At 37.7% G+C, this 19,344-nt stretch overlaps 3 protein-coding genes across 4 annotated transcripts; 1 reads left to right on the top strand and 2 right to left on the bottom strand.

Moving 5' to 3' along the window:
- Nucleotides 1-1,167: 1,167 nt before the first annotated feature.
- On the bottom strand, nt 1,168-6,883 carry Pex7 (peroxisomal biogenesis factor 7). Its single transcript, XM_028315725.1, has 7 exons — nt 6,734-6,883; nt 6,090-6,303; nt 4,355-4,537; nt 3,823-4,008; nt 2,775-2,892; nt 2,099-2,183; nt 1,168-1,489 (listed from the first exon to the last, which is right to left on the bottom strand). Exons 2-7 carry the CDS (start codon nt 6,288-6,290, stop codon nt 1,330-1,332), a joined length of 933 nt encoding a protein of 310 aa, XP_028171526.1. The 5' UTR covers nt 6,291-6,303; nt 6,734-6,883; the 3' UTR covers nt 1,168-1,329.
- Nucleotides 6,884-7,256: 373 nt separating this feature from the next.
- On the top strand, nt 7,257-9,068 carry Arr2 (arrestin 2). Its single transcript, XM_028315724.1, has 6 exons — nt 7,257-7,445; nt 7,530-7,736; nt 7,839-7,970; nt 8,084-8,435; nt 8,585-8,779; nt 8,866-9,068. Exons 1-6 carry the CDS (start codon nt 7,257-7,259, stop codon nt 9,012-9,014), a joined length of 1,224 nt encoding a protein of 407 aa, XP_028171525.1. The 3' UTR covers nt 9,015-9,068.
- A 7,370-nt stretch (nt 9,069-16,438) lies between these two features.
- Nucleotides 16,439-19,256, bottom strand: LOC114360885 (legumin B). 2 transcript variants are annotated; one of them, XM_028315740.1, is made up of 4 exons: nt 19,210-19,256; nt 18,699-18,820; nt 18,215-18,338; nt 16,439-17,213 (listed from the first exon to the last, which is right to left on the bottom strand). In XM_028315740.1, the coding sequence occupies exons 1-4, from the start codon at nt 19,234-19,236 to the stop codon at nt 16,485-16,487; spliced, it is 1,002 nt and encodes a 333-aa protein (XP_028171541.1). In that variant the 5' UTR covers nt 19,237-19,256; the 3' UTR covers nt 16,439-16,484. The 2 variants fall into 2 exon arrangements, with proteins under 2 accessions (XP_028171541.1, XP_028171542.1); XM_028315741.1 differs by lacking the exon at nt 18,215-18,338 and adding an exon at nt 17,665-17,782 and having other exon boundaries at nt 16,441-17,213.
- Nucleotides 19,257-19,344: the final 88 nt, after the last annotated feature.

Below are 19,344 nucleotides of genomic sequence, written 5' to 3' on the forward strand. Positions count from 1 at the left end.
ATTTTTTTCGATAAGCCGATAAATAACACCCTGAAGGTAGTTTCATAATAAGTACATACCCAGCTTCTGTCAGCGCAAATCAAGTGTTTTTGGCACATTATCACACACCAGTCCGGAAACCAACCGGCATTCTTTCGCTTCTGCCCAATGGACACTTCATACCTGAAAATAAATAATACAATAAAGACATATTCTCGTAGGATATAGTCATATAAGTTTACCATCGGCTACTATAATCTTTCTCAAGGTAAAGTTTCGGAACTAGGTTTCACTACGTGTATTAAGGCGCCCCGACATCACTTAAATCTTTTGAGCTACGTCGTCTTACCAGCGCCCCTGCAACGCCGACGCAAAGTTTTTTTCGGGCAAATAGTGAAACCTTTTCACCACGCTGCGCGGGCGCTATTAGTAGGGAGTTATGTTCGTTCATTTCAATGACGCCTCAAAGGATTCCTCCTGAAAGGATTTCCACAACGACCGATCTTTCGCTGCCCGCATCCAGGCACTTCCCACGACCTTCACCAGGTCGTCGGTCCACCTAGTGGGGCCCGCCCATGCTATGTCTTCCGGCCCGTGGTCGCCACTCGAAATTTTCTGCCCCAGAAACTTCATCATCATCATTTCAGACATAGGACGTCCACTGCTGAACATAGGCCTCCCCCAATGCTTTCCATGTTGATCGATTGGTAGCGGCCTGCGTCCAGCGCTTCCCCAGAAATTCGCTTAAAGCTAATTAGAGAGAGGCACACCGCTCTCGCTGACATAGCCCGACGGATTAGCAAGCTGAAGTGGCAATGGGCAGGGCACATAGTACGCAGACTGACGGCCGTTGGGGCGGCAAGGTTCTGGAATGGAGGCCGCGTACCGGAAAACGCAGCGTGGGACGTCCACCCACAAGGTGGACCGACGACCTGATAAAGGTGGCAGGAAGGCGCTGGATGCAGGCCGCTACCAACCGTGCGATGTGGAAGTCATTGGGGGAGGCCTATGTTCAGCAGTGAACGTCCTGTGGCTGAAATGATGATGATGAACTTAGCTCTTATAACCTACGTATTAAGGTTCAGTACCTCAGGCCAGCGAGCGCGGCGTGAACACGTGCACGAGCGAGTCCCAGCCGCAGTCGGCCAGCTGGTGCGGGCGCGCTGTTGTAACTTAGCTCTTATAGCCTACGTATTAAGGTGCGGGCGCGCTGTTGTAACTTAGCTCTTATAACCTACGTATTAAGGTGCGGGCGCGCTGTTGTAACTTAGCTCTTATAACCTACGTATTAAGGTGCGGGCGCGCTGTTGTAACTTAGCTCTTATAACCTACGTATTAAGGTTCAGTACCTCAGGCCAGCGAGCGCGGCGTGAACACGTGCACGAGCGAGTCCCAGCCGCAGTCGGCCAGCTGGTGCGGGCGAAGTGCGTTCCAGTCGAGCCCGTACGTGAACTCCGAATGATGCCGGATGGTTTCTAAAGGCTCGCACCCGCGTTTGAGGTCCCACAGTCTGTGAAGAATGAACCGTGTTTAGATAGGTATTGAGGTGCTTGTGGCATGGCTTGTTTATACAGGGCGTTAGGTAAATGGGTATATGAGCCGACACTAGCCAATGTTAACATATGCATATAAATGATATGGTGAAGTCAGAAAATTGATATCATCATTTTAATTATTTTAATTATTTTTTTTATGTGACAGGAGGCTAACGAGCAGACGGATCACCTGATGGTAAGTGATGATTTTCATACAAATCTGATTTTATAAATTTTATTTAGTACATTTAAAAAATTAAAATGATGATATCAAATTGACTTCACCATACCATTTATATGCATTTAACATGGGCTAGTGTCGGCTCATATACCCATTTACCTAACACCCTGTAGATATTGGTCATCACTAGGTAATTAGGTATCACTTGTTCACGACCTCTATTTTGAGGGCTCCTAAAATGTATGACAGGACATGGGGCAGTTTTATACTGCCTTACTGAAAAGTTAGACACTTGCCTTACAATCTTATGATTTTTATGAACTGTCAAATCTTTACGACATAGTAACAATGGAACCTATAACGTGAGACCTTTTTTTTTTTAAAGCACTGCAAATGTCCATACCTTGTAGTGAAGTCATATGACACCGCCGCGATAACTGACGGCGCGTGCGGCGAAAATTGTACTCTTCTGACTGCACACTCGCAACCTGAAATAACATATCCATGAAAACTACATTCTCTCAGTGATGACCAAGTTTCTTCCCAATCAAAGATAGTTATGACATTTCTCATATTTTTTTTACATAATACACTGGTCATCACAAAAACCGACCCTCCCGCGACAAGCACTTTCAAACGTATGCATCCCCACTTCCCACCAATATTGGCACCATTTAAAAGCCTAGTTCTAAACTTCATTTCATTAAAGGTTTTTACCCCAAAAATGTGTCTGTAGAAGAATCCAGAGTCACTTTTTTAGTTACGCTTGAGCCAACTTTTATGGCTATAAAACTGTTAAGTTGGGATTAATCGCTATCAATCTGTTAAAGAGGACACGTGAGATCCATTATTTGGTTTTATAACCATAAAAATTGGTCTAATTGATCCCAGAGGTGAGCCCAAAGTGAGGTCTTTTTTCAAGTCACATTTATTGTATACGTTAATCGTTTAAATCGTTTATTAAGAAATTAAATGTGTTTTTCTTTAAGGATATTTATTGGGCTTTCAAATAACACCAATATTGTTGGGGCCGATTTTTGTGATGACCAGTATATGTAAAAACATTACATAAAACATACCTTTTAACGTGAACATGGGCGAAGTGAGTCTCCTCAAGTCCCAACCCCTGACTAGTCCGTCAGAGCCGGCCGTCGCAAGCGCGTGCGTTTCAGTTCTGCTCCAATCGCAAGATAATACCTACAACAAATAATTAGTACCATGTATTAGCAGGCCTGTTCATCTCGGCTTTATTCATGATAATTCATGCTAAATCATGTATTTCCTCCGCCATTTTCTGCAGTTTGGCACCTCACGTCACATCATTTTACCGAAGTCAGCCCTATAGCCTCGGTGCAGTACCGATCACTGACGTTTGTCAACAAAATGGTGCTTGACTCTTGAGACAAGCTAAATTACACCATATTGTTAATGACATTGAGCATACATTTTTTTAAATACCTTCGCGAAGTAAAGTTCTGTACGTAGTACTTATTAATATTCTGTGGTATTAGTGGCAATAAAAATAATCTGCATCAGTCATATCAAAATGTTACTTTTTGGCAATTTGAACTTTAAATCCTCATCAATAAGTCATAAATTATCTCAGCATCATGCGCTTTAACCACCGCAGCAGGCGTACCAGACTCAGTACACGTCCACAGTTTAAAATGGCCGTCACCAGACACCGAGGCGAAGGTAGCAGTGGAGTGTGGAGAGAACTAAGCTGTGTACACCAATTTCAACTTTACACCCTTGTCAATAGCTCTCTAATTACCTCAGCATCATGCGCCTTCACCACTGCTGTAGGTCTACCAGACTCAGTACACGTCCACAGCTTGAGATGGCCGTCGCCTGACACCGACCGTGGCGAAGGTAGCATTGGAGTGTGTGGATAACGCAGCAGTGTATACCAGTTTCAACTTTACATCATCCTCATCAATAGCTCTCAAATTACCTCAGCATCATGCGCTTTAACCACCGCAGCAGGTCTACCAGACCCAGTACACGTCCACAGCTTGAGATGGCCGTCGCCTGACACTGAGGCGAAGGTGGCAGCGGAATGTGGAGAAAACGCAGCAGTGTACACCAATTCCAACTTTACGCTCTGATCAATAAGTCTCAAATTACCTCAGCATCATGTGCCTTCACCACTGCTGCAGGTCTACCAGACTCAGTACACGTCCACAACTTGAGATGGCCGTCCCCTGACACCGAGGCGAAGGTAGCAGCGGAATGTGGAGAAAACGCCGCTGTGTATACCAGCTGTGAATGGCCGGCGAAAGTGCTGAGGCAAGCTTCGGACTCTGGATCCCACTGGGAACAAAATAAGTGAACTTTCAAATGTATTTTTCTATATGAGCCTTCAAATAAAGTTTCAAGAAAATATGGGATTTGGAAAGTACAGTCTATAACTTACTACATATAATGAGTGTTTGATATAGGTCCATCCATACCTTACAATATCCTGTCATGTAAAATTAATACACACTCTCATGACTCTCATCTGGTCAAAAGACATAAATCTGTGCGAAAAATCAGCCTGAGCCAATGAACCAACAGCCCAATTTAGGCCTGAATCAATCAGTTACAGCAGTTTATAAAATCTACCACCAAAGTGACTCTATTCTTGTATCTTACAATAGTAGAAGATAGAACTTACCAATTTAATAGTAGTATCCCAGCTCGCACTGAGCAAATGCGATCGCGGCCAGTCCACGGAACACACTTCGCTGGTGTGAGCTCTGAGCACCCGTAGCGGCGCGGCGTTGCCAGCTCGCCACACTATAACAGCACCATCGCCCGCGCCGCACGCTGCCGCGCCGTCTGTGGTACCTGACCACGTCTAGGAATGAATTAGGTTTGGTTAAACACAGCATTTAAAAAATCATTGATTTTTCGCTGTATAAATGGCCAGTGCTGTAAAGTCTCAAAACCAGAAATCTTAACGTTTATCAGCATTAGGCTCACCATAATCGTCCAGCGATCAAACTACAGATCCGACAGCCTGATCGATACACAATTTTGGGCTATTGTCGCTTTTATTATATCTATAGGCTTGTTTATAAATACCAAACTATGAAGGAGCCAATAGGTTAAGTTACTTATTATGAAGGCAATTCATATACATCAGTCTTTCCCAAAGTGGGCGATAACGCACCCTTGTGGGCGCTGCAGGCTTAAAGGGGGGCGGTAAGAGAGCCAGAAAAAAAAATCGGGACGTTGTGTAGAGGCTTTGGAGGCGTCATCTACTAGGAAGACTCTTAGACACCGACTGAGCTCGACCCTTGACTACAAAAATGGGAGGCGCTAAAAAATAATTTATTCTCACAGTGTGGGCAGTAGACTAAATAAGTTTGGGAACCGCTGATATTCATATTCAATCATAATATAATACGTAATTTTTTCATCAAACACAAGACTATTCACAAATCACTTAGAAACTCTAAAACAAAGATATTAATTGAAAATTATCACAAAATTGTATGCAAAATAATGAATTTTATAGACAATAAAATGTTCCTTGTATTTAGCACGTTACATAAAAACTTTCATTCGAAACAAAATTAGCCCTGAATTTTAAGACAAATATATTTACATTTACTTCCCGATTCCAACACACTTAAGTTAATTGTCTATAAATAAACGGAAAGGCACCCATCCTATTAAGTGCTGAGGTAAGCAAGTTCACAGTCGTAACGGCACGCGAGGGGCTTCAACACATTGTTGTTTGGAGATTAAAATGGGATTATAATTAGCCTGACACCCGCTACCGTGGTTTTGAAGCAATTGATGGGTCAATACAACAAGTTAATACAGACTAACCTAATTTTTTGGGTGTTCGTTCAACTAAAGTTAAAAACAACAATTTTGAGTTACTGATTATGTTTAATGCTCATAACTAAGTCATAAAATATAAGAGAAAAAAACCTAAGTACACAAGAACAGGATGTTTATGTAAATAACTCAACTTGACATTGTAAAACATAGTTTCATAGGCTTACAATAATTCTATTATTATTACTTCCTTACTTCTCTAAGCTGCAAGAGTGTGATTCTAATTCTAATATCTACTGAAGGTTGTCAGTTTATCAGTACTTAGATTACATTTAGGTACATGTCTAGCCAAGATTTCACAAATCAGAAACCCAGGAAATATTAACATATCAAAAGTAAATGGGACTAACAGTCCAAAGAGATGAATGGGGACAGAGTTTTAAGCTTAGCCCTCATTATTCTCCACTGCAAATAGTGAGGTAATTAAATAATTACTTTAATGACTAATATTAGCAAACTGGACACATTTAGAAATAGTAAACATTATATAGATTATATATATTTTTTAATGTTAATAGAATAGGACACATTTAATATAAAAATAAAGAATATAAACTCACCACATCAAACAACCCATCACTCCATTCCAGCTTTTGAAGTTCCAACAGTGTGGAGCCATCTGGGGCCAGCTCAAGGAAGAAGAGTGTTCCTCCCCCCGCAAGCCCATAATACTGGCTGGTGGCGACTGCTAGCGCGTCAGGCCTTGTCTTTGAGAATCTGACGCTGTAGCCATGCCGGCCTGGTGTGAGGAATGTTGGCATACTGATGGTGTAGCTGAAAGTTAATTTAAACTATGAAAGAAACTTCAAAAAACAAAATAGCAAGGGCATTAGCAAGTTGAGGTCTTTGTCAACTACACAGTGCTGTATAGTAATACTAATGATCATGTACACTGCATCAAATAAATAATAATCCAATAAAACCATACTAAACTTATAAATAATATAGGTAGTTTAAATTCAAAATATTATGTTACACTAAACAAATCAGTTATCAAAACAGGTTTGAGAAACTAACAAGTGACCATGTCGTTCAATGTGTTCTAATCGGAAATGTTCATAATCCCATTAAGTATGAGAAGGTATAATACTATAGAAACCTATGATCCTATCAACAAAAAACTATCAGACAGTCAAAGGTTACTCCAACAATCAAAATTGATTCGATAGTAGATTATTTAATCCTCATAGAATTTTGTACTTACAAGGAGCCGTTACATATCCCACATGGAAAATATAAACAGAGCACTAATATTTGTTCTCATAAGATTCTTATAAGCAAGTCTTACACATTTTTTATGTTACAAATTAAAATTAATCAAGTCGAGCAAGCAACCAAGATTTTCGTAACCTAACTTTTAAACGTCAAAATATTAGGACTAAAAAACTGTCAAAAACAAAAACGTCATTTTGCAATTTTGATGAAACGAAACGTAAATATCGTAGTGATGCATTAGTGATGTGACATCACATCGATTTAGATGCGCCTTAATGCGTCATAGACTCAAAATCCTATTAGACCACCTACGGACGTAATCCAATTAGGTCGTTATTCTAATTTGAGTGAAACCTTACATATTTCTACTATAAAAGGGACAGTCCAATGATGGAATTCATTTCTGGTGTTCGCTTCAAACCATTCACACTAAATCTTCTGTCCGCAAGCTTATATCCTTGTTTCCACTACCAGTCGTATCCTCTGTTATCTGTTGTACCTATACTTTCAAGATGTTGGACTACCTGTCCCTCGCTTTCGTGGTTGCGGTTAAAGTTTTTAAGAAAACTACCCCAAATGGAAAAGTTACGGTTTACCTTGGCAAGCGTGACTTCATTGATCATATAGATTACTGCGATCCCGTTGATGGAGTGGTTGTGGTTGACACCGAATACCTGAAAGGAAGAAAAGTTTACAGCCAGGTATACTAAAGTGCAGTGAATTTGTGAAGTTCTAAAAAATGTGAAGTGAGTGCCCCAAATGGATTGATTTTGTTTTTCTTCTAGCTCGTGACGACCTACCGCTATGGTCGTGAGGAGGATGAGGTCATGGGAGTGAAGTTTTCTAAGGAAATGGTAATTGGGCAAGATCAAGTTGTGCCCATGGTGAACTCCAAAATGGAATTGACACCGGTTCAGGAAAAGCTGTTGAAGAAACTTGGACCGAATGCATTCCCATTCACCTTTAACTTCCCTGAGATGGCGCCTAGCTCGGTAAAATTTTGGTTCACATCTTAATTTAACATGAGAGTTACGTTATTGGGAGTAAATTTTAAATTAGGAGTAAGTTCTGAATTTTTAATTTTGTTATAATAGGTGACTCTTCAACCAGCTGAAGAAGATCAGGGAAAACCAATGGGAGTTGAATATTGCGTCAGAACCTACGTTGCTGAAAATGAGGATCAGAAGAGTCACAAGAGGAGCTCTGTGACTCTTGCCATCAAGAAGGTATTCATCTTATTTTTCTCAGACAACGGAAGATGATCTTAAAATCACAGTACACTATAAAAATTACATAATAATTTATCGAAGTAAGCATAACATAAGTTTTGTTCCAACAGTTGCAACACGCACCTACTTCCCGTGGTCGCCGTCTTCCGAGCTCCCTGGTGAGCAAAGGATTCACCTTCAGTAACGGAAAGATCAATCTCGAAGTTACTTTGGACAGGGAGATCTACTACCACGGCGAGAAAATCGCTGCTAATGTCATCGTTTCTAACAACTCAAGGAAGTCTGTGCGCAACATTCGCTGCATGGTTGTTCAGCATGTGGAGATTACAATGATCAACTCTCAGTTCAGCCGCCATGTTGCATCTTTGGAGAGCCGTGAAGGATGCCCAGTTACACCTGGAGCAAGTTTGTCGAAAACATTCTATCTTGTGCCTTTGGCCCGCAGCAATAAGGACATCCGAGGTTAGATAATAATTATGCCTATAACTTATCTACTTTTTATTGAACTTTTTATTCTATGTTCCTGATTGGGCTCTCTCATTGTATGATAAATTGATAGCTGCGAATGACTATGTACAATTCATAATTAAAGCCTTTTTATGTTGTTTTAGGTGTGGCTTTGGATGGCCATCTGAAGGAGGATGATGTAAACCTGGCCAGCTCTACTCTGGTCTCTGAGGGGAAATGCCCGGCTGATGCCATTGGTATTGTGGTATCCTATTCCGTCCGCGTCAAGCTGAACTGTGGAACACTTGGTGGAGAACTTGTGACTGATGTTCCATTCAAACTTCTCCACCCTGCTGAAGGTGCTTATTTTAGCATGTTACCAAAATGTATTGTGTATTTTTTTATTTGATATAGTTTCTCTATACCCTAATTATTTCTGTTTTAGGGACCATTGAACGCCAGCGTTTCAATGCCATGAAGAAAATGCAATCCATTGAAAGACACCGTTATGAAAACTCGCTTTACACTAACGAGGAGGAAGATAACATCGTGTTTGAAGACTTTGCTCGTCTCAGGATGAACGAGCCTGAATAAATTATATGAAATAATTAAAAAATCCAAAAAAATTAAAAACTTATCATAAAAATATTGTAAAAAAAATCGTAATCAAGCAAGTTTAACGTAATCACGAAACTTTCATTCTAAAAATAATTATTTTCCTAATATGCTATTCTATATCTATCTATACCTACCATTAAATCATCATTATTATATTTCACACTAAAAAACAAAACCTTTGTTTATTATCATAATAATTATTACTTAATGGCCTTATTGTAATGGAAATCACCAACCTAATTAATTAATCGCCTATGATAATTAAAAATATTATGCTTACCTATTACCTTCCTCGTGTTGTAATCTATAAATAAACTATCTCCACCAGAGTTTTGTGTTTATTTCACTTTTTCCAAATTTTACGAAATGAATGGATTGACACTACCGAAGTTATCACTAGCACGACTGGGGCATTACTGACATCATCATAATCAAAGAGTTCGTGAAGTCACTTATTTTGCATATCGCATTGTATTTGATCAAAAGGTAAAGGGTGCATTTCTCCGCCCTATCCATTTTTTGCTGGTACAAAGTCACAGTTCTGGGATTTTGGACCTTGTCTCTTTGAAATAAGTATTTATTTAAAAAGAAAGCAAAATGTTTACTTTCAGCAATTTTAAGAATTTAAATTAATAACCAACAGAATTTAATTTGATTAATATTACAATAATATACCAAAAAGTTTTTTAAGAACATAACTTTGTGGTTAAATTTTTCCTGATATTTCCAGTCATTGATTGGATTTAAATAAAACTTTTCTTCACATGCTCATCTCTATCCCTACCTACTTTTTTAGTGTAACTAATGAGTAATCATTTTAAACTGAAATAACAAAACGCAACAAGCTTAACACATCTTTAGTCTTTAGCTTCATGCTTGACACTGAAGCCATAAAAAACTATTTAGGGCGCGAATTTCTTAAACGCTGATTGGTCAAAATACAACATTTGAATTTTTAAAACTTGTGAAATTAAAAAAGTTAAAAATAGACAAGAAAGTTAATTTATTTAGGTAATAGGTAGGTATTTTGTAAAGAAATTAATGCGTGACTGTGTGAAATTACTTACAATACTTAGATTAACAAAATTACTATTTATTTATTGTTACGTCATTTCATAAACAAGAAATAGGTACGTAAATGTTTTACGTAAGTATTCAGGTAAATACAATGATATAAATATCATTGGGTAAATAGTATTTTTGGGTTAATTACCTACATTAATAATCGTACATAATTGTTTTTTTCTTAGGTACGTAAATAAAGTCGTTTATCGGTAGATTTTCTATTTTAAAACAGGTGTAATAGCTGTCGATGCAACGTGCAACTTCGAAATAGATTGACGACGCTAAACATGCTCGCCACAAAATTATTACAGGTTTACTGGTAGTAGTTACAATGTTTGACTTATTTAAAACTTTAAAGGAGTCAGTTTCGATATTTACGATAATTTACTGGATAGGATAGGATATAAAAATATTTTTTTGTTATTCAAAATTATTTAATTTGAAATGTCATCATCATCGTCATTTCAGCCACAGGACGTCCACTGCTGAACATTTAGGCCTCCCCCAATGACTTCCACATCGCATGGTTGGTAGCGGCCTGCATCCAGCGCCTTCCCGCTACCTTTATCAGGTCGTCGGTCCACCTTGTGGGTGGACGTCCCACGCTGCGTTTTCTTTAATTTGATATGTGCCCATTTCAAATAAAGATTTTTTAGCACATCAATGATGATTCTAACTTTTAGGTAAAATACTTCGTCATTTAAATAGTTACTATTCATGTTTAAAAGCTCGTAGGTACCACTAAGCCTAGGCACAGACCACCGATTTTTAGTTTGCCGATAGTTGGACAGGGCTGTTGATCAGTATGGACATGTTGTATGAGAAAGTCCGCACATTACACCGATTTGGTATCGGCCGATTCTTCATACAAATTAGAATCGGGCCTAACTATCGCATAACAAAAAGTCGGTGGTCTGCGCCTAGGCTAAAATTAATAGCGGCATGCGAATTTTTTCTCAGGATCTCAAGCCATTTTTGGACAATGGACCATCAAGACAGTGTCCTTTGCCCTTTGTCTAATAGATGCATTTGTCTCGTCTCGGTTCAAGGGTCGCGCAAACCTGTTTGACCGCTTTTGAGTGGGAAAGGACAGATGACCCTTTATTTGCATGCCGTTGCAAGATGCACTTTTGTTGGGCAAGATGGAACTTTGTTTTTTTAGTGCTAGAATAGTTACTTTTCAGCTATTTCAGTCAAAATAATTTAGAAATAATAGGCACTAGAGAGATGTTAGCGCAACTTTGGGGGTTGATAGATTTCTTTCTTTGGCGAATTAAGCGTTGAAATGGTTCAAAAATACCACGCTATGTACCTTTTTACAGTTTTTTATTTATTACATATACTTAGATATTTTAAGATCGGTAAATCGGTATTTCGGTAAATCATTGTTTTGTGAATTTAATCACTAGCATTATTTCCTAAATAAGGAGTCCTCCAAAACTTACTCGACGTCGTGTTAAACCGTTACGTTTTGGCAAATAAAATTAATCCACCTTTATTATTCGGCATAAACTACCAATGCCATCAATTAAACATCCGATCATTTTCTCAGGACCATAAACCGGTCAGGCGGGTTTTGGACAATGGCCCCGGAAGACATCGGTGTCCTAACGCTTTGTCTATGGCTAATGGCAAGGGTTACTCCCGTAGAACGACCAAAACCAGTTTGACCGCTTCCGTGTGGGAAAGGACACAGAATGACCCTTTATTTGCATGCATCTTGCAATTCCTTTGTGGATGGGACACACGGGCGTTGCGTTCAGAAAGCACAGGGCTCTAGAATTTTGTATTTTTAAATTGATCAACTTTCATTAGATTTCAATTTATGAATCTATAAATTTTTTGTTGTCGATTTGGATAAAAAAAAATTTACGAGGTCAATTAGAAATGTTATGACATGTTTTGATTGCCTATTATTATGTTTTATTTCCAATGTTAACGTTTACCCATTATAAATAAAAATCATAACACGTTAAGTAATTTACTAATCATAAATGCATTATGTTAACGAGCTAAGCCTATTATTTTATTGAATAATCAAGTAATTACTTGCTTTTAATATTTATTTACGTATAATATTGCATCATTAGGTAAACATAATATTAAATCATTATGCCCTATATTTAACTTTTAAAACAATTGACGTGACTTAATATAATTACTACAGGTTCTTTGACGTAAATTTAGTATTCAATTAACTACAGTAGAATAAAATTATGCATTTTCAAACTGTCCAGCTCATGCTTACTAAACTCAAGCTCACCTAACAATTTGCCCGTATTCTCGCAACAAAAGGGACATCGCCCATTATGTACTCTCCCCTTCGAACAAGTGTAAGACACCCTGGCCTACTGTCTACCATTCAGCGCCAAGGGCCAGTTCCCATGGAACTGGTCAAACTGTGTAGGGTGGTGGACCTTTGACCGTCTTAGTACTGTTCGTGACAACCGTTATTTCGCAAAGATTATTTTTAGCAATGTGGGAAGTAACACCGTTGAATGAAATTGCAGTTGGCATTTTATTGGCGCGCAAAACTTGCATTATTATTACTTAATATTATTACTGTTTGTGAAAACCATTTCTTCAGAGAGACCACACCAAGTTTGACAATTACACATGACCATTTTGGTCAAGTGTAATTGTGTCCAAATTTTTTAGAAGGATCAAAAGTTTTTTAAGTTTTTTTTATTTGCTCTTTGCATAAGTAATTAGGTATGCTGCACTTCCTAAAAATCTTCTACACGACGCATTACAGCATTTAAAATAATGCATGCAATTCTGAATTTTATTACGCAACCATCATCTCACAAATTCTCTACAATATCCACCTGTCTCTATACAAAAGATCAAGCAACTGTTGCAAAACGACATTCGATACATTCCATTGAGTTTCTTCTCATTGGCAAAAGGCGATGAAATATGAAATACAACACAAACAATATTCCATGGACCATCCTTTCGAAGGGGAACTTTTTTCTCGGAAGATTTTTTCTTAGTCGCGTGCGCACTTTGCATCACTATGGAGCATTCGCTCGGGAGATGAGGGTAGCCTATTGTTGCGGCCCCTAGCGGAGAAAAAACAACCTGCGCTTTTATCGTTTTGTTGGTTTATAATGTTGGCGACTGTTATGAGAGGTAGAGCGTGTAATTATGAAATAAATTATAATTAAGATTAGGTAAATTTACTTAACAAATGTTTAACTTTTAAGTGTAAGATTTGTTTATTCTTCAAGCTTACAGCTAATCTAATTGTCTTCTGTCCAGTAGTTGAGTGAAGTTGAACTTCTCCAAAGCTTAGTACCAACTTAATTTATAATACTTACTATCTTATGCCACACATAACTCTACGTATTAAACTTTGTACCTTTGTTAATGCACATGCGATCACGTCTTACCCATCATTTGTCCGTCATGGGGAGGACACAATGTTGCAGTTGACAGATACGTGACATCGCGGAGAAATCTGATGAAGATAGAGCCCGCATTTGAGGACTATTCCGTACGATGATCTCCGCATTTTTGGCCCTAACCGTCTCTCTCAGATCCTATCATGGAGAAAGCGACAGGTAGATCCGAAATTACGGAAATCGCGTTGAATAGGCCCACAGGGCCAGTGTTTACAGCAGGAAAGTCAATGGTCTGGGTCTCTATGGTAATGTATTCCGCATGCCACTATTTAGATACCGCTAGATAAGGGTTAAGTGAACCTTTAATTTGCATAGAAAATGGAAATCGTAACTTTGCTCCCTATAAAACCAGTGGTCAAACTTAAAAAGGCAATCTTTATGTTAACACGGATGGCATTGATTTATTTTATCTTTATTACTAACATTAGTCGGTTTTCATATCCGTTCTCGAGGATGTAGGTTTTCATGTCACATCCTAAGTTATATTTATTAAAATTTTCTTCAATTTCTATAAATAATCAGACAAAACAATTTCCATTATTATTAGATAATGTGACGGGGTTTCGAATCCCGCTGAGGGCAAATGTTAGTGTTATGACTATGAGTATGAGCGAGAAAGTGATTTCCTGAGCCATAGACGTTTAAGTACCATTAAATTATGTATTTATAGTGTTTTCTGTATAAGTACTTAATAAATAAGCGCTGCTTCTTTAACCTTCTAAACCACAGTTAGTAAAAGGTGAAATAGTTTATTATGTATTTTTGTAATGTCAAATCAAGCAAATTTTTGTATATCCAATATGATTGATTTATCATCATCATTATCATTTCAGCCATAGGTCGTCCACTGCTGAACCTGTGTCTTGCCTTTACCTTCCTTCCCCTCCAGATCGGCCGGTTGGTAGCGCTAGCTGCCTGCATCCATCATCAACATCATCGGTCGTGGAAATCATTTACGGTCATTGATTTAACCATTTCTTTTTATACTATTTTGGCTTCAATACTTGTCTTAGCAATTGAGCTAGCTTTAGAAATATTCGTTAACTTAATGGACCCCTAAATCCATCAGCATTATCAAGCGATCCTCGCATCCTCGGCACCGTGGGAAAGGGCGCACGCACTGACCCCTGCGAGGTACGTTCCCTTCGTGTATTATGCAGGCGATAGAACGGTCGTTAGACGTCTTCAATTTGTTTTTATCTAAACATAATATCAAACGTATGAGTTTATAAACATAAGTCATGAAAACTCTCCAAAAAGTGCTTTTCCGAAGTGTATTTTTATTATTTAAAGTAGAGTTGTTCTTGTGTTTATTTTGGATGCTATTTGTACTTTGATGTATGTTAATCCTACTAATATTATAAATGCGAAAGTTTGTGTGGATGTTTGTTACTCTTTCACGCAAAAACTACTGAACGGATTTTGATGAAACTTTACAGTATTATTAATTATAACCCAGAATAACATAATTATAGGCTATAATTTATGACGATAATATGTGACAAAGTAAATTTCACGCGGGTGAAGCCGCGGGCAACAGCTAGTCATTCATATATTTTCATGAATATTTCTCTATTCAATTCTATTCATGTTCATGTTGCTTATATATAATAGACACTTGAGAATTAATACTAACTATAGTTACACTGATTAGTTACAAATCATGCAACAATGCTGATCTAATCAACAAATCATTGCTATCTCGTTCAGTAGCATCTATTTCACAATCGATCGCATAATCTGCTATCACTGGATCAGAGTGTAATTTGATTAAAGATTCGTGTCTTAAGTACCATCTGAGCTCAATTAGCAATTAGCTAGGCAGATATACCAGTCAGTAGCACTTATTAAAGTTATGTAATTACATTTAATCATAGAGTGAAATTTCACTCAAGTGTACTTTTGTCGACTCTTATTACTACAACACAAAACTACCTTTCATGTTTCTATCTATTTAAACCTAGCGCAGACCACCAACTTTTAGTTTGAAGTAATTACTCGTACGTAAATCCTGCATCCCGCTAAGTATACATTCACAAAAGGCACCAGAACCAGTACCATTACTTGCCTGACCTTCGAAGTCACAACATACAGCGTTGCATCGCAAACCACAAGTTTTAAGTTCACAAGTTCAGTAAAATCCCGCGGTGAGATCGGCGGAAAGACCAACGAACTTGCACAAGTGCATTGCCGTTAGATTCCAATTTAGTTGCGGATGCGCATTTAGATTCTTGTTAACCCTTTATACGGCAGTGGGAATATTTCCCACCATATTTTGAACTTTAATCCCTTTTCTTAACGTCCAAAAACAATGAATTTGGACTAGTTACTTATGCCCGTTATACTCGTAGATTTAAATCTAGTATTACCACGTAAAACGTAAATTACTCAATTAATTTTTAATTCTGATATAATAAATACTCTGATTGTTACTGGAATTAGTTTTAGTAAACGTAATTAATGAAATTAAAACTTATTTCAACACTAGGTTATTTTTACACAATTATTTATTGAATATTTTTAAATATGATTTTAATTCGATTTAGCCTTTGATATAAAGGCCTGTAAAGTATTCTTGAACTAATTATTGGCTTTAATTTATTGAGAGTCTATTTGGGTAAAATCTAAATTCTACCTGAATAATAGGCATTTTCTAAAGATATTACTAAGACATTCTACAAAGTCTCTCTCAAACAAATTTTTACACGTGCGTGTGTGTATGCAGTAATATCCGGTCTTATTATGTATCAAAATGGGTTCACACTTATTGAGATCATTACCACTAACTAAATTGTATCAACTCTTGAACCAGTACCTTACGTAAACAGTGATGCAACCGTGATTCGATAATGTAACAATTTTGTAGGACAATATGTATTGAGAATACAAACACGAAACAATTTATCAGTTCTTTAATTAAGAAAATAAATAACTATAACAAAACTAACAACTAATCTAGTTCCCTGGTCACTTTCTAATTGTAGTTGGCAGGAGCCGCGATCGGCTGTAATACATAAGCTTGCCCCGTAGCTCTGTCGACTACGTGTCCAGTTGTTGGTTCCCAGAATAGTCTGGGAACCGACGCCGCTGCTACAGTTTCAGGGTGATGATGTTGTCTCACTCCTGCACCTCCTTCGTAGGGTACAAATTGAGAGAAGTCCTGATATTTCTGGTGGGTGTTGTCTTGATTGTTTCCATCCTTTTCTTTCACTACCAATACTACTTGATTCTTCGTTTCCTTTTGTTGTGGTCTTTCCTCATCTTCGTCATAAGTGTGTCGATGATGAGACCGTTTGGGCTTCTTGTATACCTCTTCTTCAGGCTGATCATCTTCATCTGAATAATTTACATTTTCTACTTTATGTGATGGTTCTTCTTGCAATTGTTCATTGTTCTTGCGGCTCTTAGGTTTTGGGTTTTCATTATTGTCTCTGTGAGAGTGTCTCTCTACTTTTATTTTTGGGTGGGCTCTTTTAGCTCTTCCACTTTCTTCGTAGCTTGACTTTTCTGGGTCGTATTCGTCGCCGTAACTTGGGGAGTTTTCATGGGACCCGTCGTAACCGTGGTCAGAATGGTCATCGTGGTGGTAGGATCCATCATCGGAGTGGTCATTGCCATCGTCGCCGTGGTCATTGCCGTGACCAGCATGGTTCAAGTCCCAGTAATGTTCGCCGTACCCACCCTTTTTGTCACCCCAGCGTACCTGAAAACATTTTTAGTTAATTGAAAGCTTTCACTCATTCATTCAAATCAGTAATATTGTTGAATGAATGGTTGAAGTATTGTTAAGTTACAAATGTTATTTTTATTAGACATTCATTAGTTGAAAGAAATAGGAAAGTTAGATTGACGCAGTTATATGCATCTTGGGTTATTAATTGCTTTATGTAAGTTACTGACAATATGGTTTTTAGTAACATTGATTTTAAGACACATTTAAACAAACACAATATTATGTTAGGTTTTCACGATAAGATATGCGAAGAAAATCATTTTGAAACCTTATATTGACGGATCACTCTTATGTAATTAGATTTTTTTCGAATAACAGTTTACGTAATATTTAATTACCCTAAAACAGCCGGTTATCAATATTTAACAACTGGATGACGTCAATAATAAGGTTTCAAAACAAAAAAGCATAAAAAGCGTACTTTAGCAGAGAACAGTCCCTCTGAAGGCCTGGATTTCTCATGCCGCTCAGTGAAATGGCGCTCGCTCCCCAACCGATGTCCTTGGTCGAAGTCCTCCGAAGTAGGTAAGTGTCTATACCTTCATCCAAGCAAGCAAGCAACAGAGAAAGAAACAGATAGGTTAGGAACTTATACACGGGCAGCTTTCTTCAATCAGTTGACGAAGATCAACGACACCAACAATTAAAATACAGTCATGATTTTTTTTTTACTCTAACAAAGGAAACTCTCTTAAAAGAAATGTGAGTATGTTAAACTTTGTTTTCACGAATGAGTTTTCCCTAGGAAACATGGTTTATTTTATTTGCCATTGCCTCCTATCGGAACGAATTAAAAACAAGTATCTAAAGCAAGGAAGTTGGATCAAGAAAGCTGAATAGAGCAGGTATTATAATTGCTGGAGTCTTTTCAAATGTTCCTAAAAACTGTTTTACTATGGTCGAGTTAGTCACATTACGATTGCATCAAGGTGCCCGTGTACAGAAATTGAGGCAGAGAACAATCGTTTTACTTTTCCCATATCCCTGTGGTTTTTATAGTCTTTCTTCTCATACCGCTGCTCCCACGTGTTGGGGTCCTCGCAAACGTGACCGAACTCAATCTTGTACGGACTCAACTGTACCGAGAAAAAATCCCTATAAAACAAATTACCTATTCATTGTACTGATTAATTTACCTTGACATGTAAATGCCGACACCAAATCGAATTGAAGGAAAATAAATTTGATTCAGAATGTTAGTTACAGACGTCGAACGCTTTCTCTTATTAACGAAGTTGAATGGTTGATTTTTATTATAATTACAATGAAAAAACATATAATATACTGTAAGAAATAAATAAAAATCCAATTATGTTATCAGCTTTGAAAACTTTAGAAATAAAACATGATTAAAATAAGAATGAAACAATCAAACAGTGAAATTAAAACCAAGAATATTCCTGAAATAGTAGAAGTTAGGCATGTTATTATCTTGACGATATTATTTATACTCACTGGAAGAATTTAGCTTGAGCTTCTATGGTAGAAGGTGTTTTAGGAGGAACCTTTATTGCTGCACATCGACTCGGGCTCCAATACGGGCCAGTGTATAAAATCAGGAAATACCACACGAGTTTCTGAAAGAGGAAAAATAAATGTAATGTAAATTACTTTGAAATTAAATGTACTATTATTTAATCCTATCCCACAAAGACGAGTAAATATTTTCTTAACAAAATAATCACTTATTCTCTGAACACGCTGCTATAAAATTAAAGTCATTATTATGATCATTACATTGTACGACAAAAGAAAGTTTGCAAAAACACATTTAAATATTATAGTCAATATGGTTGCACTACTATCAATTGCGTCGGAGAAAATTTTCTCCAAGCAAAACCACTCGGAAAACACTGGCACTTTCACTTAATCATCACTGGATGTGATCGTTATCATTAAGTCATTGAACGAGTGCATCACTGGCTAATGATAATGATATCGCACGATAATGACAATGATGCAGTACCGTGGTGTCCATTAGGCGTTGTGACATCTTGACGTTGACAGGGGCAGTGAGAGATCGATAGGCGATACTTCATTTATAGAGCAAACCATTTCAATTGACTTTGGCCAGAGGTTGCCAACAATTTGGGTCTAAAAT

The sequence above is a fragment of the Ostrinia furnacalis genome, unplaced genomic scaffold (assembly GCF_004193835.3).
Source record: "Ostrinia furnacalis isolate ACB-3 unplaced genomic scaffold, ASM419383v2 OfSCF5217, whole genome shotgun sequence".
Classification (NCBI taxonomy): Eukaryota; Metazoa; Arthropoda; class Insecta; order Lepidoptera; family Crambidae; genus Ostrinia; species Ostrinia furnacalis.

Bases quoted from the DNA above. Each gene is read 5' to 3' on its own strand.
- Pex7 (XM_028315725.1), bottom strand. From the start codon at position 6,290: ATGCCAACATTCCTCACACCAGGCCGGCATGGCTACAGCGTCAGATTC. The intron at 4,538-6,089 runs GTGAGTTTATAT...ATTCATTCCTAG, and splicing joins GTGATGGGTTGTTTGATGTG to ACGTGGTCAGGTACCACAGA. The intron at 1,490-2,098 runs GTATGGACATTT...CATTCTTCACAG, and splicing joins TCATATGACTTCACTACAAG to ACTGTGGGACCTCAAACGCG.
- LOC114360885 (XM_028315740.1), bottom strand. From the start codon at position 19,236: ATGTCACAACGCCTAATGGACACCACG. The intron at 18,339-18,698 runs GTGAGTATAAAT...TTTGTTTTATAG, and splicing joins GCTCAAGCTAAATTCTTCCA to GGATTTTTTCTCGGTACAGT. The intron at 17,214-18,214 runs GTAAAACGATTG...AAATGTTTTCAG, and splicing joins ACCACAGGGATATGGGAAAA to GTACGCTGGGGTGACAAAAA.
- Arr2 (XM_028315724.1), top strand. From the start codon at position 7,257: ATGTTGGACTACCTGTCCCTCGCTTTCGTGGTTGCGGTTAAAGTTTTT. The intron at 7,446-7,529 runs GTATACTAAAGT...TTTTTCTTCTAG, and splicing joins GAAGAAAAGTTTACAGCCAG to CTCGTGACGACCTACCGCTA. The intron at 7,737-7,838 runs GTAAAATTTTGG...TTGTTATAATAG, and splicing joins CTGAGATGGCGCCTAGCTCG to GTGACTCTTCAACCAGCTGA.